General features: G+C 34.5%; 1 protein-coding gene across 2 annotated transcripts in view; it reads left to right on the top strand.

Annotated features, from left to right (window-relative positions):
* LOC126881948 (regulator of microtubule dynamics protein 1-like) overlaps positions 1-16,221 on the top strand; it is a 74,002-nt gene extending 57,781 nt beyond the window's left edge. For both annotated transcript variants that reach the window (XM_050646690.1, XM_050646691.1), the window contains 2 exons: positions 6,435-6,651; positions 10,269-16,221. In XM_050646690.1, coding sequence (XP_050502647.1) covers positions 6,435-6,651; positions 10,269-10,328 — 277 coding nt within the window. In that variant the 3' untranslated portion in view covers positions 10,329-16,221. The remainder of the gene's footprint in view (positions 1-6,434; positions 6,652-10,268) is intronic.
* Positions 16,222-17,441: the final 1,220 nt, after the last annotated feature.

The raw sequence follows: 17,441 nt of genomic DNA, 5'->3' as shown, positions 1-17,441 counted from the left end.
AAGAAGAGAGTGGGACAGTACCAATGTGGATTCACAGAAGGAAGATCAACAATAGATGCTATACACACAATAAAACAAATAATGGAAAAAGCAAATGAATACAAACTGCAATTAGAAATGCTATTCATCGATTTCAAACAGGCATTTGATTCGATTAAGAGAAAACAACTAATGATTGCCCTGGAAAAATTAAAAATCCCACATAAACTCAGAAAATTAATAAATATGACAATGAGAACTACCAAAATTAGCATAAAGACGCAAAGAGGCGAGACAGATGAATTCATTATAAATAAAGGAGTGAAACAAGGGGATGCCTTATCCACGACACTGTTTAATCTAGCTTTAGAATATGTACTACGAAACATAAACAAAGGAAACCTAAGAACAAGAGGTGGACAAATAATCGCATATGCAGACGACATTGTTATTATTGCAAAAAATAGAAACATAATGAAAGAAATGCTAGAAGAAATAAAAGAGAAAGGGGAGACAATGGGACTCACATTAAATGAAGAAAAGATGAAAATATTAAGACTAGGGAAACCAGCAATAAAAGGAAAAACCAAAATAGGAAATTCAGAGTTTGAAGATGTAGAACATTTCAAATACCTAGGAGTGACAATAAGCAAAACGGGTGAAAGAATACCAGAAATAAAAGAAAAAATATTGGCAGCGAATAAAGCTTATTTTGCAAATAAAACACTACTTAAAAGCAAAATACTGTCTATTAAAACCAAGATGAGAATGTATAACACCATAATTAGACCAATATTATTATACGCAGCAGAAACAATGACGATGACTAAAAAAGATGAAGAAAACTTAAGAATAGTGGAGAGAAAGATCATGAGAACCATACTGGGACCAATCAGAACAGAGCAAAATGAATATCGAAGCCGAACAAATGCAGAGATTAAGAAAGTACTAAAAGAAGATATCGTGACCAAAATAAAGCAATGCAGAGTTAGATGGTTAGGTCACATCTGGCGGGCAGGAGATGAAGCAGTGACATATGCTATGATAGAATGGAATCCAGGAGGAAGAAAGAAAAGAGGAAGACCAAGATCAAAGTGGTTGCAAGAAGTTGAAGAAGACTTAAAAAACGCAGGAGTCAGAGAATGGCGGGGAAAAACTAGAGATAGGAAAAAATGGAGAGAAATCGTTAAGAAGATAACATAAGCAAAAGGGACTGATCCTCCTAAGAAATAGGATCTAGAAAGCTTACGCGACTTAGCCCCATATCGGGGTGTACAGTCACTATATATATTATGTTTTTCATTAACTTTTGTAGTTCTTTTTTGCTTGTTGCTAATAGCGTCAGATCATCTGCAAATGCTATGCATTGGTGGCCGTTTTTAAATATCGTTTCTTGCATGTTTATTCTGCTTTTCCTGATTATTCCTTCCAATGTTAGATTGAATGCCATTGTTGATAGTGGGTCTCCTTGTCGTAATCCTTCCTTGGTTTCAAACTTTTTGGATGTATACCCTTTCCAAGCTATTTCGTTTGTTGTGTTTTCCATCGTCATCTTTATCATCCTGACAATTTTACTTGGTATCCCCAATTCTTTCATCAGTTCGTACATCTGCTGTCTATTTACTGTGTCGTAAGCCTGCTTAAAGTCTATGAACAAAGCATATAGTACTGTTTTATGTTCGTAACAGGTAGTCTGTATTTCTTTTAAGGCAAATATTTGGTCAGTCGTTGATCTGTTGTTTCTAAAACCTGCCTGGTATTCCCCCAGTATTTTTTCCGAATAATGACTTAGCCTTTTTCTTATACTTTGTGCCAAGATTTTGTAAACTATTTCTAATAGTGCGATGCCTCTGTAGTTTTCGCATAGCATTCTATCACCTTTTTTATGTATAGGGCACATTCTTGCTATGGTCCACTCTTCTGGCATTTTTTCTACTTCCCATATTCTTTTTATCAGGTCGTATATCTCTTTCTGTAGTCTTTTCCCTCCTGATTTTATCATTTCGGCCGATATTTCTGTTATTCCTGGGCTTTTGTTATTTTTCAAGCTCTTTATTTCGTTCTTTATTTCTTGTTCTGTGGGTATTTCTATTGCTATCTGATCATCTTCAATTTCATGGTTTGTTTCCTTTTGTACTTCGCTCTTATTTAGCAGTTCTGTGAAATAGTTTTGCCAGTTTTCCATTATTTTTTCAGGCTCATTTAGCAACATCCCTTTATAATCTCTCATATATGGGTTGTTTTTTTGATATCCTCTTTCCATTTTTTTTTTGCTTCCTGGTAGAATGATCTTATTTCTTTTTTTTTTAATTTTTCTTCTATTTCTTTCAGTTTGTTGTCGTTGTATTTTCTCTTTTTGCTTCTACATTTTCTTTTCATGATTTTTCTCAATTCTCTGTATTCTTCTCTAGTGCTTTCTTCGTCATTTGTGAGATTTTTGAGTCTTACTTTTCTTATTGGTTCTGCTACTTCTTGACATTCTTCATCATACCAATCTTTTGTTTTGTGTTTTCTTTTGGTTTTCGCTAGGATTGCTTTACTTGTGTCCAAGATTGCTTCTTTGATATTTTGCCATTGTTTGTCTGGGCTTGACGTTTCTTGTTCCCTGATTAGTCTGTTGGTTAATCCCTGTTCATACTTCTTCTGTGTGTTGTTATCTTTTAGTAGTCCTATGTTAAATTGTTTTCCAATTTTTTCTGTTGTTTTATTGTTTCGCTTTATGTTATGCTCGATTTTATATTCTGCTCTCACCAGGTAGTGGTCAGAGTTACAGTCCGCTCCTCTCATGCTCTTTACATTTATTACATTGTTTGCATGCTTCTTCTCTATTAAAATATGGTCTATCTGATTTGCTGTCTTCTTATCAGGGGAAATCCACGTTCCTTTATATATATCTTTTCGGCGTAATTGTGTGCTTCGTATCACCATTTGCCTTTCTGTTGCAAAGCCTATTATTCTTTGGCCATTATCGTTCGACACCTCATGCTTACTATATTTCCCTATTATGTGTTCGTATATATTCTCTCTTCCTACTTTGGCGTTGCAGTCTCCCATTATTATTTTGATGTCAAACCCTGGTAATTTATCATATTCTCTTTCCAATTGCTCGTAGAATTAATCTTTTTCTTCTTCTGTGGCATCTTCAATCGGTGCGTGTACATTTATTATACTTATGTTTCGTTTGTCCCCTTTTAATCTTATTGTGCATAGTCTATCTGATATTGGTTGGAATGCCATTACTCTTTCCTTCCATTTTCGCTGTATTATAAAACCAGTTCCTAACCTTCTGGTTTCTCCTACGCTTTTAAAAAATGCCACGTCTTCTATTTCTACTATTTCTGTTTCCAATTGTTTTGTCTCTTGTAAAGCTATTATTTCTACATTATATCTTTTAATTTCTCTAATTAATTCTTTGAGTTTTCCTGTTTCGTATGTGCCTCTTACATTCCATGTACCCAAGTTGACTTTAGTTTTCTTTTTGTTATCTTTACTTATTGCCTTGTCCATTGCCTGCGTCGTTTCCGTCTTATTTGTCTCTGTTGCAAACTGTATCTTGTCATTTTTCGGCTTTTCTTTTTTATTGCTGTCTTGATTTGTTTTATTTTCATAGTTCGTAATCCTATTCTTTGCATTTTTCGTCGTCATTTGTTTCCTTTCATTGCTATTGCTTAGTTTTTTTGCTTTGGTCTCTACCACCAACGTTTGGTTCATTCCATCCCAGCGCCATATTTCATGATCGGCATATATTTTCTTATACCCTACTTTCACTTGTCTCCCTTCCTTTCTTAGTTCTTGCGCTTTTTGTCTGACACGTTTCTGTACAATTCTGTCGTTCTTTGATAGGTCATCGTTGATATAAACTAGACCTTCTTCTCGATTTCTCAATTTGATTTTGTTTCGCATGATTTTTCTTTTATCTTCTTCCTTTTCAAGCTCAACCAGACAAACTTTTTCTCCTAACTTCAGAGCCTTCTCTATTTGTACATCTACTTCTAATTCTGTCTGCATAAAATTTTTCATTGCATGTTTTAGGATATCTGGCCCATTTGTATCTATGTTCAATCCCTGTATAATTATATTTTTCCGCCTTTTTTGATTTTCTAAACTTTCAAGCCGTTCTTCTATTTGATAAACTGCCTGTTTTAGTTTCGTGTTTTCTTCTCTTAATGTTACATTCTCCTGGCGTAGCTCTCTTATTTCATCTCTATATTCTTTCTGCTCTCTACGCATCTCGCTAAGTTCTCTTGATTGTTCCTCGATTTTTAGATTTACTCCTGCCATCATTTCCATAATTTTTTGTATATTCTCCTCCATTTTCTCCTTTCTGTAGGAGGGAGATCTGCTTATTTTCCGACTTTTGTTAAAAGCCCGTTCCAATTCTTCCTCTTTTCTCTTCTTGTCGTTTTCGTCTGTCGTGGTACCGTCACTTTCTGTTCGAAATAATAGCTCTTCGTATTTTTTATCTTCTCTGCTCATTACAACTGGTTCGTTTTACTGCGATAAAGGTCTCGTTCGGACTATCTCCGCGGAAACTTAACCTTTCTCAGTGTAGCGTCTTTCTTTTTTTCTTTTTTTTTTTTTTTATAAAATTATATTGAGCAGTATATACTATTTCGGCAAGAATATAATAAAAGGTTTTTATGTTACCTTGGAGCGTTTTACAGATAATTTTATGTATGATAGCTCATAAAAATAAAACAGCAACATTTTGTTTTAAAAATTATAATAACGACTCCAGCCGACTAATAGTGGTATATCTATATGTGGTATATCAAAGAAGGACATTGCTGACTTTGATTCTAAAGCGTTCATGGAGATTGCCGTGTTTGATTCTTAGGCTAAATTTATATGCCATTTTATAGGCGAATAATGCCGTTTTTTATTCTAATTCGCTTTATTTTTGTATAGTGTTTTAAAATACGAATAATTTGATGTAACTAACTCAAATGCAACGAGCATTTAATTATGGCCATTATGAAGTAAGTATGAGGGATACGGAACGAGCCGCCTAGCGGCGAGTTTCGTATAAAATACTAGCTTCATAATGATCATTAAATGCAAGTTGTGTACACGATTTTTTCTATGATCATTCACAACAAAAAATATATTCAAATTTATTAATGATCCGTGATAGTCGCGACATCAAATCAATGTTGGCTACTCTGGAAAGGTTTCCAAACAAAACAAAAATCTGTCAAAAATTCACACGTGGTGTTTGCTATTTTCGTTTTTATAATTGGAATATATTGCTTGTAGGATATTTAATTTTTACAAAATGGTAATGTGTTGGGTACCCGATTGTAATAAATGCTCATAGTATATTTCCCACCATATTTCCAAATAGGACTGGTTAAGATCCTGAAGAAACGCAGTAAGTACTATGTAGTCTGTAAATCCTTGATTTTCTGTAGGGACATTTATAAAATTAAAAGCAATATTATTGATATGACTAACAAGGATTGTGTCTTTATAAAAAAGTGCAGATGATTTGTAAAACAAAATAAAATTAAAAATTATTACACAAACCACGTGTATTATCAAATAACAGACGTCAAACGTGTGCTTTGTTTGGAAACCTTTTTGACGTCAAACTATCACGGTCCATTTTGTAATGCAAACAAACTAAGTAGTTTGATTACATATTGAGAACTGTCAAAGCGTATGTATTTGACTCGCCATTGGCCACTGCGAGTGTGCCACTTTCATCGCGAATGCCATATCGCGATTCTATTGTTTAAAAATCTGTATCGTAATGAAAATCTGTATTATAATGAAGTTGATTATGATACAGGTAGTGAAATCATAATTGATATATTATAGTATGAGAATAGAAAAACGTTATATTCATTTTTATAAATAATTAATAAAACGTTTATCGTGTGTGCTTGTTTATTCAATTTTACAGTAACAAACTTGTTTACCACAAAAGTGGGGAAATGCATAGATGCGCGGAAGTGTTAAACAATGCTCAAAAACCCCCGTATATGAGGCAAGAACTCCCGTATATGAAGTAGAAAAAAGGTTTAATTTCTCTTGCTTAATAATTTTATCGTCTAATAATTTTAACTGTACTAATATGCTAGTGTTTTCTGTAAGTTCTAAAATGACTAATTTACAATGATTAATGCGATGTTAAAATACCGGAAAGTGCTTATCTTTAAAGCGGCTACTCGAATTTCTTAAAACAGGTATACCAAACATTGATACCGCCACTTTTTTGGGCATTCTGGCCGAATTCCGTTTCTACTATATCATACTGTATGCATTTCGTAGTTGTGATCATGTGTATGTGTTAAGTATAGGGCTTTTCATCGATTGTCACTTGTTTCGAGCTTCTGTCATATGTTGTATAATCTGTGTATAATATTAATATACACGGATTACACGACATTTGACAGAAGCTCGAAACAAATGACTGAATGAAAAGCCCTATAATAAATATCTTTTCTTCTTAGGTATGAACGGAAGGTGGCATCAACCTTTTTTGGTGACCCTCCAAGCTCTACCTATCCTGACGCCCTTCAAAACTTCCTGGAAGCTGAGAAAATTGTAGATTATGATTGGAAATCAAACAAATTGATGATAGCCAAATGTCTTATACAAAGTGGGGAATATAAAGAGGCTGTTGAGTGGTTGGATAAAGCCAAAAATAGTAATAATGATGGTAAACCGGTAAGAATATTTCGTTTAAAAAACCTTTTTGCTCTTGATATTGTTTTCAAACAAAAGATCATGAAATATTTTCTATTCTTTGTTATAGTTTAGTTTTTTTCTTGTTAAATGTATTAAAAAAAAATAAGATGGAAATTCCGAAAGAATTGCTGATATCGAAATCAAAAATGAATAACCATTTTCAATTTCGTTGCAACACGAAACTACAGCCGCATCATTATTCTAGTCCAATCAGAGAGTGCAGCAAGCACCTCTACCGGTTTCGAAACTTATTAGTCTCTCATCAGGAGGCACATATGCTGCTCTCCCTGACCCAACTAGGACAAACCACAGCGTGCAGTCACGGATTGCAACGAACGAAATGGCAGGGATGCCCTAGCGGCAACTGCTAGCAAAAACTAAGTTTTCAATCTAATAGCACATAAAACAACACCAAACGATGTTACTCTACATGCTACCAGATTGAAAACAATGGGAACCTTCTCTGGTAACACCTCCGTGGCTTCTACAATTTGCAAGCCATAACGGATGCTGATACTAAGGAAGATGAGGGAAATTTACAATTTATAATTCGCGTCCCATCTGCTCAGCGCGGTCAAGTTATCAATTGTAAAATTCCCTCATCTTCCTTAGTCTCAGCATCCGTTATGGCTTGCAAATTGTAGAAGCCTCGAAGGTATTACCAGAGAAGGTTCCCATTGTTTTCAATCTGGTAGGATGTAGAGTAACATTGTTTGGTGTTGTTTTATGTGCTATTAGATTGAAAACTTAGTTTTTGCTAATATCAGAGTTCATTCCAATAACCTAAAACCCCAACGCAATGAAATGTAAGAAATATAGGACGATCAGTTTGATGAACAATGTTTTAAAAGTTTTCTTGCTAGTGATCCACAAATGCATCTACAAAAAACTAAACGATAGCATAACAGGAAACCAACTGGGATTGATAAAAGGCTTTGGCACTAGAGAGGCATTATTTAATATACAAACACTCATAGAATGATGACGAGATGTCAACTGTGACGTATTCATATGTCTAGTTGACTTTGAGAAACTACATAACACCGGATGAAGACATAGAAGAAAGTTGGAGGAAGATCAGAGATAATATCAAAATGGCAGCAACGGAAGCACTTGGAGAACGTAAGATAATTAAACATATACGAAAGAAAAGGAGAACACCATGGTTCTGTGAAGAAATAAAAATAAAATGCCAAGAAAAAAAGAAAATCTACCTAGAATATAAGTCCAAAAGAACGAGACAAACATATGAAGAATATAAAACGAGTACGAAATGAATTAAACTCAATAGTAAGAAGGAAGAAAACAGAACATTGGGAAGCATTTTCAAAAGAGATGGAGCACGACTTTTATGGGATGCAAAAGAAAATGTGGAAAATGATAAGAGGTCAAAGAGCAGAGATGAAGGAATTGATAGAAGTAAAACATATTGATCGTTCAGGTTCAGTTCGTGAAGGCGCAAAGGCTCAGGTGGCTGGGACACACAGAAAGAGCTAACCCAGACTCTACGCTAAAGCGAATAACTGGCTGGAGACCAACAACAGGGAGACCAAGGGGAAGACCCAAAACAAGATGGAGAGATCAAGCCCTAGGAGATATAAAGAAGCTGAGAATCTACAATTGGAAGGAGCGTTGTAAGGACCTGAAAGAATGGAGGAAAATTGTAGACAGGGCCAAGTCACACACGCTGCTATAATAATAAAAGACAACAGCGGACTGATTCTCCGTAACAAATGAATCAGAGAGGCCAAAACGGCGGCGAACACTCCGCCAGGAGTGAATAAGCCATGATGATGATGATGATGAAAACATATTAATACAAATACATGCACAACTTACCTAAAAACAGCTCTGTCAAACAGCTAATCACGAAGAACTGGAAACACCAGGATTAGAATCGGATGAGCAAACAGAAATTAAAGAGGTAGATATAAAGAACGCCTTGAAAAAGATAAAAAATCGAAAAGCTCCTGGGAAAGATGGAATAGCTAATGAACTTTTAAAATACGGAGGAGGTAGATTTCACAAATAACTGAATATCCTTATAAGTAAAATAATAAATACGTGAAGAATTCCAGAACAATGGAGAACCACTCAAATGATAGCGTTATTTAAGAAAGGTGATAGGGCAGACCCCAGTAACTATAGAGGGATAAATTTTCCAGCCTTTTTCTGTTTCATATACATAAAGAAAGCGTTTGATAGAATCCAATTAAAAGATGTCATACACCTACTATATGACAAAACTTTACCACTGGATATCATAAAACTGATAGAAAACATATATGTAAGAAATAAAGTAGAAGTGAAAGTCAATGGAATAATAACAGAACCCATAGAAACAAACACAGGAATCAGGCAAGGAGATTCACTAAGCCCTCTACTGTTTAACATAATGTTGGATGCAATAATAAAACAAGTGAAGAAAAAAAAGAGGGTACAAAATGGGCAATAGAGATAAAAATACTCTGTTACGCTGATGACACCGTGTTAGTAGCAGAGTGCGAAGATGACCTACAAAGATTATTGCACGAGTTCAACATTAACGCAAAAGAAATGAATATGAAAATATCAGCCCAAAAAACAAAAAGCTTAGTAATTGCCAAAGAACCAATAAGATGCAAATTGGAGTTAGACAATCACATTATACAACAAATAATGACTTTCAAATATCTGGGAATTAATCTATCAGCCGACAACAATATCGAAGAAGAGGTAAAAGACCAAATAATTTAAGCCAGTAGAACGGCCGGATGCCTAAACGACACAATTTGGAAAATTGTGTCGTTTGGAAAAGATTGGAAACAAAGGCCCGAATATATAAGTCAGTTATTAGGCCAGTTATGACTTACACGGCCGAAACAAGACCAGATACAAGCAAAACACGAAGACATCTGGAAACCAACGAAATGAAGATCTTAAGAAGGATTGCTGGAAAAGGACTACAGGATAGGGTAAGAAGTGAGAAAATTAGACGCATATGTGGGGTAGACAATATAAATACCTGGGTAAAGAACAGAAAAGAAGAGTGGAATGAGCACATAAGCAGGATGTCTGAATCAAGGATAGTAAGAATAGCCAGGGACAAGTCACCGTTAGGCAGGAGAAGTATAGGACGCCCAAGGAAAAGATGGAATGACAACTTAGGGGAAGAATGAAAGGCACCGTTGAAGAAAAACAGGCAATACTGCCTATATAAAAGAAGAAGAAGACTTTGAGAAAGCCTTCTCAAACACTAACGGAACACTCGTAAATAATCTCAGATATGCAGACGATACAATACTCCTTGATTGAAGACGAAACAATCTACATTAAAGGAAAAGCTTTAGAGAAAGTACCCAGATACCCAGGTACCCAGATTTGGGATGTGAGCTAAACGGACTATGGATATTTAGTACTTTGTATTTTTATAAGTTAAGTTTTTTGTTTAATTTTTATTGCTGAAATTATTTTGGCGGTTCTTCGGCTTCGCAATTCTTATTAACCAGTTGTCAGTTATCAGTCGTCACTGACCGAGTAATTTTTTTTGTAAAGAAAAATGAATTACTTAAATTTTTATTTATATTTTTTGTTAATTTGTCAAACTATATTTTCAGGATGAAGCAGCAGATTCTGAAATACAGGTTCTTTTGGAAAAATACAATAGCTATAGGTAGTTTTATAATATGTTGAACTCATTGACTATGTTTTAACTGTGGTGTACTGTCTTTTTATATCGCATTCCTTTATAATGTTATACATTATGGTTTCCTTATGTGTTCGAAAAAGTTAGCTTATATATCGAGAGTTTAATGGAGGTTACATTGAACTTTCTTCTATTTTTTTAACTAATAAAAATTTTTAAAGAGCTCGTTATCTTAGAGTTTTTGTGATACAAACATCAATATACTCAAAGGGGATATATTATACATTGTGAAAAAGTCACCAAAATATGTAAACATTGTATATTGAATCTCCCAAAAAATATCCCCACATCGGTTTCTTCATTCTTAATAAAAAATACTAAATCATACAACAGGCAAGCTACTTTAGCATATTCAAAAACAGGTTGTATACAGCCAAAGTTTCTTTATTTGTTATTACTTAGGTACTTATTTACTTAATCCTCTTGGTTCCGTTCGGAACATAGGGCTTCTACGGTTCTCTTCCACTTGCTTCTATCTTTTGCATCTATTTTTATTTCTGTCCATGTTTTATTTATGTTTTCTAATTCTTTCTCGGTACTTCTCTTCCAGGTTTCTGATGGCCTTCTACTTCGTCTGTTTCCTGTCGGCTTATATTCAAGGACTTCTTTTGTTATGTCTTTTTCTTTTTTTAGTAAATGGCCTATCCAATTCCACTTCCTTCTTTTAATTGGCAACTAACTGGTTCTTCTTTCGTCCTTCTCCACAATTCCTCATTGGATATTAAATGTGGCCAATATATATTCCTTCTATTCTCCTAAGGCATTTGTTAATAAATACCTGAACCTTATTCAAGTTAGTTTTGGATATTTTCCAGGTTTCAGTTACATAGAGTAAGACACTTTTTACATTAGTGTTAAAGATCCTTATTTTCGTGTTTTTGGATAGTTCTCTAGATTTCCGTATATTGTTTAACGAGTGGTATGCTAATTCGGGCTTTACTATTTCTGTTTTCTACGTCTTCATCTATTTTTCCTTTATTATCGAGTATACTTCCTAGGTAGTTGATTTTTTTCTACATTTTCAATTATTTCTTATTCATTTATGTATATTCCCATCTCCCTAGATGTATTAATTTTCATTATTTTTGTTTTCCGGATATTGATGTGCATACCCATTTTTTGTGCCTCTTACTATTATTTCGGTTTTGTTTCTGCATGTATTGCCTCTTTTCTGAGAAGAGCAAGCAGAAGTCATCTGCAAACTGCAAATCTTCAAGTTGATTGAACACATTCCATCGTATTCCTGTTTTGTTTTTGATTGCATTGGTCAGGATCGAGTCTATTGCAATGATAAATAGTGTCGGTGATAGGACGCAGCCCTGTCGAACTCCAGTGTGTATTTGTATGTGTATGTATGTTAGTGTTAAGGGGGGGGGGTAAGTGTAATCACAATGTGAATTTTTAAGCCTAGTGTTATAAAATTATCGTTAATTAGTATTTTGTTGTATATGAAACGTTGTGTTTGTTGTGCTATTTGGTGTATTGGTTTTTGTAACTATCTTTAATTTATTACAACTATGGCGCCAAGAAAAAAATAAAATAATAATAGTCTCCTATTTTATACCGCTGACGCGGCTTTGGGATTATAGCAGGGTAGTCTGCTATATCTAGGGCCTACGGTATACAAGGAAGGTAACAGGGCCAGTGCTACGCTTCAACCGCCTATTATTACCTCTGGTTTTACCTAAGGTACTCATTTTATTCAGGCTGAGTCGACCTGGGGCCTATAGACATTTTAAAAATGTCTAGTTGTCCTTGCCGGCGCTGGGATTTGAACCCCGGCCTACCAGCACTCGAGCCAAGCATACTACCGCCTGAGCTACGCCGGTCCAAAAAAAATATATTATATTATACAAATATCGATTCGAAAGTTTTTAAAAGTTTTAATTGTGTATATTTTAGGATTTCTAACATGATTAGCCATTTTATTATTATAATCTTCTTAAGTTTTATCCTTATTCTTAATGAAAATATTTACAGTATAAGTTCAATTGAATGTTCAAAAGTAAAGTTTATTAAGCCTCGATATAAAGGTACCTACCACACTTTTATATGATGTATTAATATATAATTTAAAATATAAATTTTATAATATGTACTATTGTAATGTTTAAAACATTTTGTTGGTAGTTATGGAAAGACTGCTGTTATATTATGTGTAAAATCTAAGGTTCCGCTGTTAAGTATAAACATTGCTGTTAGCTATTGATATTGTTTTTTATTGAGTGCGATAAATGTTTGCGAGTTCATGTACTCAGTGTTGTAATTTTCAAAGAAATCACAATGTTTGAATACATAAACTTAACAAGTAATCATTTTATTCACATGCAAAAGATTTTAATTTATCAATGAAAATTGTAATATTGACAAGTCGGTGATTTGAGTACATGAGTACTTAAAAGTCATTTGCTCACTTATTATTTTTCATTTTGCATCTGAGTGCCACTACGATTTTTTTGTAGATATTGTGATATTGAATTTTTATTACATATGATTAAATTGTCGGTAATTCCGCTTTTAATCGACAAGGTTCCTGGTTGATTAACTGAATGACTATAGTCCGTCCCACCTCGTCTTTACAGTATTAGGAACATAGGCAATGCAGTCCTTATGAGAGTTTTTAGCGCGGTGATGCCGATTTTATCAAAAATAATTTGTAATCAAACATTAGATAGATTAAATTAAAACTGTTTTAGAAAGGCAATCTACAATTTTAGGATTCATATGCGTAATAACTATAGTATCTCAAATAAACTTGAACGCATATGATTCCTAAAATTGTAGATTGCCTTTCTACTAAAACAGTTTTAGTTTAAGCGAAATGAATTTCGACTCAATTCAAGCTTTCTGCTTAACCCAGGTATAACATACCAAAAGGCACCGCCAGGAAAACATTCCACTTTGCGGTTCAGAGAGCCCATATGAAACGAGTCTTTGTACTCTATGCAGAGTATGGCATTAACAAAATAAGAAAATCTACGGTTTCGTTTTGATTAAAATCTGTCTTCCTCCATCCCCCGATAGCACTATTTCTAGGTCTACCTGTTGTCAAGGAGGCTCTAAGGAAGACAGATTTTTACCATTCCGACCGTAGATTGTCGATATAAATTAAAATAATTTATATCGCAATATGGATAGAACGCCCTCTAACGGGGAATAAGCGAAATGAATTTCGACTCAATTCAAGCTTTCTGCTTAACCCAGGTATAACATACCAAAAGGCACCGCCAGGAAAACATTCCACTTTGCGGTTCAGAGAGCCCATATGAAACGAGTCTTTGTACTCTATGCAGAGTATGGCATTAACAAAATAAGAAAATCTACGGTTTCGTTTTGATTAAAATCTGTCTTCCTCCATCCCCCGATAGCACCATTTCTAGGTCTACCCGTTGTCAAGGAGGCTCTAAGGAAGACAGATTTTTACCATTCCGACCGTAGATTGTCGATATAAATTAAAATAATTTATATCGCAGTATGGATAGAACGCCCTCTAACGGGGAATAAGCGAAAATTATATCGATTAAGCGATTAATTTATATCGACAATCTACGGTCGGAATGGTAAAAATCTGTCTTCCTTAGAGCCTCCTTGACAACGGGTAGACCTAGAAATAGTGCTATCGGGGGATGGAGGAAGACAGATTTTAATCAAAACGAAACCGTAGATTTTCTTATTTTGTTAGAGCCTTCTTCCTTAGAGACTCCATGACAACGGGTAGACCTAGAAATAGTGCTATCGGGGGATGGAGGAAGACAGATTTTAATCAAAACGAAACCGTAGATTTTCTTATTTTGTTAATGCCATACTCTGCATAGAGTACAAAGTCTCGTTTCATATGGGCTCTCTGAACCGCAAAGTGGAATATTTTCCTGGCGGTGCCTTTTGGTATGTTATACCTGGGTTAAGCAGAAAGCTTGAATTGAGTCGAAATTCATTTCGCTTATTCCCCGTTAGAGGGCGTTCTATCCATACTGCGATATAAATTATTTTAATTTATATCGACAATCTACGGTCGGAATGGTAAAAATCTGTCTTCCTTAGAGCCTCCTTGACAACGGGTAGACCTAGAAATAGTGCTATCGGGGGATGGAGGAAGACAGATTTTAATCAAAACGAAACCGTAGATTTTCTTATTTAGTTTTAGTTTAATCTGTCTAATGTTCGATTACAAATTATTTTTAATAAAATCGGCATCACCGAGCTAAAAACTCTTATGAGGACTGCATTGCCAGGGCCCCCGCTCCCATATGTGCAAAGTGTGCAATGCACACGAGCGCCATGCTTTGGGGGCGCCAAAACCCGGGGTCAAAAATTGCAAAAAAAAACAAACAAAAAAACCAAAAATTAATTTTAAAGTAAAAGTTGAGAAATATAAATAGGATAGATATAAATAGGAGAAAAAGAGGAGAAAAACAGAATACTTCGGCGATGTAATTGGAGGATATACATACCATCTTCTTCGCCTCATAATACAAGGAAAAGGGGAGGGAAAGAGACGGAGTTGTCGAAAGAAACTTTCATGGTGGCGTAATATTAGATAATGGTGTGGAACCATAGTAGAAAAATTATTTTTCGCAGCAGCCGATAGAGAAGGGTTTCAGAAACTTGTAAACATAATGACGGCCAAGCTCTTAATACGAAGAATAAGGACACGGTACCTAAATAAAAAGAAGGTATAAATACACACGAAATTTTATTAGTATAATATCATCCAGTTACTACTGATTCTTATGTGCTAGAACATGTCAGAAGTCAGGTATTTTAATTTATTTTGTTATGATTTTGTTCTGTTTGTTTCATTTTGATATTTTAGTCTACAAAGAATAATCCATTTACTAACGGTTTATGCTGTGAATTTTAACGAACCGCTTATATTGACATGAAATTTGGCATACACATAGTTAACATGTCAATGAAAAAAAAAGTGATATTGTGTCGATGTGTGCTTTTTCCCTCGGGGTGAGTTTCACCCCTAATTATACACAACCAAATGACTAATTCTACACAACTTTTGTTCTATAATTTGTTTTTAAGTCAATACTTTTCGAGTTATTTGCGAGTGAATATACATAAATATGTCCATTTTTCAATAAAAACCCCACACTAAGCACACTATCACTTTTTTCTTTGACATGTTAGCTATGATGTATATGCCAAATTTAATGTCGATCCAAGCGCTTCTTTAAAATTCGGAGGTTTTGTAATATTTTACCGTGAGTGAATGGACTATAAATATGACTTCTAAAGTTCAGTTTCTTGATTTATTTCAAGCATCTACCTACCTTCAAAAAAATAAAAAATAAAACATGATCCAAAATTCCTTAAGGGCGCCAAAATCCCTTTTTGCACACAGGCGCCAGTAACCCTTACGGGGGCCCTGTGCATTGCCTATGTTCCTAATACTGTAAAGTCAAGGTGGGACGGACTATAGAACCGAATGAACAGTGGGTGAAAGTGGTAGAGCCTGTTTTTCCTCTTTTCCTATCAAGGTAACGATACACAGTGTGGTAATGTTTTCTGTGCACTCAATTTTAAAGTGTATATACATCGTAAATGTTTAGCTCTTAGAATTTCTAGCCTGTCTAATAAATTTATGTCTATTGAATCTTATCGAAGGTTTCTAAATCTATAAAATGCATGAATTCTGTCTAATTATATTCAATGACTTTTTTCTGTTTAGTTGTGTGACGAATGTTTTTGACTGGTCAATACATTTTGTTTAATGTGCGCGCTGTTTTAACAATTTTATTCAAGAAACGCAAATCTCAGCTGAATAGTTTTCTCAACTGGCTGACGCAATGTTTATATTGAATTCAGTTCAATTGTTAATTATTTGCAAACAAATAAAACCATTTTATTTAAAATTAGTTTATTTTATTCTACTACGAGGCAAACAATTTGTACTATTGACGAAACAAATTCTCCAGATGTCCACCTCTTCACTGCCACATATTCCGTTATGTGGGAAAATATATATAAAATTAATATTCATCTGATCTTAATTTGATAGATACTCAAAATCTGTCCAAAAGTAAAAAAAAATCGTCCCGAAAATAGTTGCTTTCGATACGATTTTTGTTAAGTGGCTCTTTCGATTTAATAGATCAGTTTTCGGGACGGCTATATATATATATATATATATATATATATATATATATATATATATAAACAAATGAAATAGAGAATGCGGAAAAATCCCCTTACGAACAATTCACACATCCACTACTTCGGGCTGGGAAAATTTTTTTTATATATATATATATATATTATATATTTAAAAACATAAGATGTAGATCTTTGAAACACACTCAGTGAACCAAAGATCCAAGGTTATTGGTTTAACGACCACTCGTACGAAATCAAATAGATGAAATAGAGAATGTGGAAAAATCCCCTTACGAACAATTCACACATCCACCATTTCGGGCTGGGAAAAATTTTTCGAATAGAATCAAAGATCCAAACACCAGTTCTTAGAAATGTGTTTCGCCCTCTTCAACCTCTCTGGGCTCGTCGGTAAAGACAAGAGGTTGAATATCTTTAGACACATTCTAATCAAAAAACAACATTCGAGACCTAGACATAGAAGGTGCGTAAGTCTACGGCAAATCCGACAATGACAGTCTCAAGTTTTAATTCCCTAATTACTTAAAGTAAGTAAAATATATGTTTAAAAACATAAGATGTAGATCTTTGAAACACACTCAGTGAACCAAAGATCCAAGGTTATTGGTTTAACGACCACTCGTACGAAGAGAGGTTGAAGAGGGCGAAACACATTTCTAAGAACTGGTGTTTGGATCTTTGATTCTATTCGAAAAATTTTTCCCAGCCCGAAATGGTGGATGTGTGAATTGTTCGTAAGGGGATTTTTCCACATTCTCTATTTCATCTATTTGATTTCGTACGAGTGGTCGTTAAACCAATAACCTTGGATCTTTGGTTCACTGAGTGTGTTTCAAAGATCTACATCTTATGTTTTTAAACATATATTTTACTTACTTTAAGTAATTAGGGAATTAAAACTTGAGACTGTCATTGTCGGATTTGCCGTAGACTTACGCACCTTCTATGTCTAGGTCTC

Source organism: Diabrotica virgifera, chromosome 3, assembly GCF_917563875.1.
Source record: "Diabrotica virgifera virgifera chromosome 3, PGI_DIABVI_V3a".
Taxonomy (NCBI): domain Eukaryota; kingdom Metazoa; phylum Arthropoda; class Insecta; order Coleoptera; family Chrysomelidae; genus Diabrotica; species Diabrotica virgifera.
This window is presented reverse-complemented; position numbering and strand designations above follow the sequence as displayed.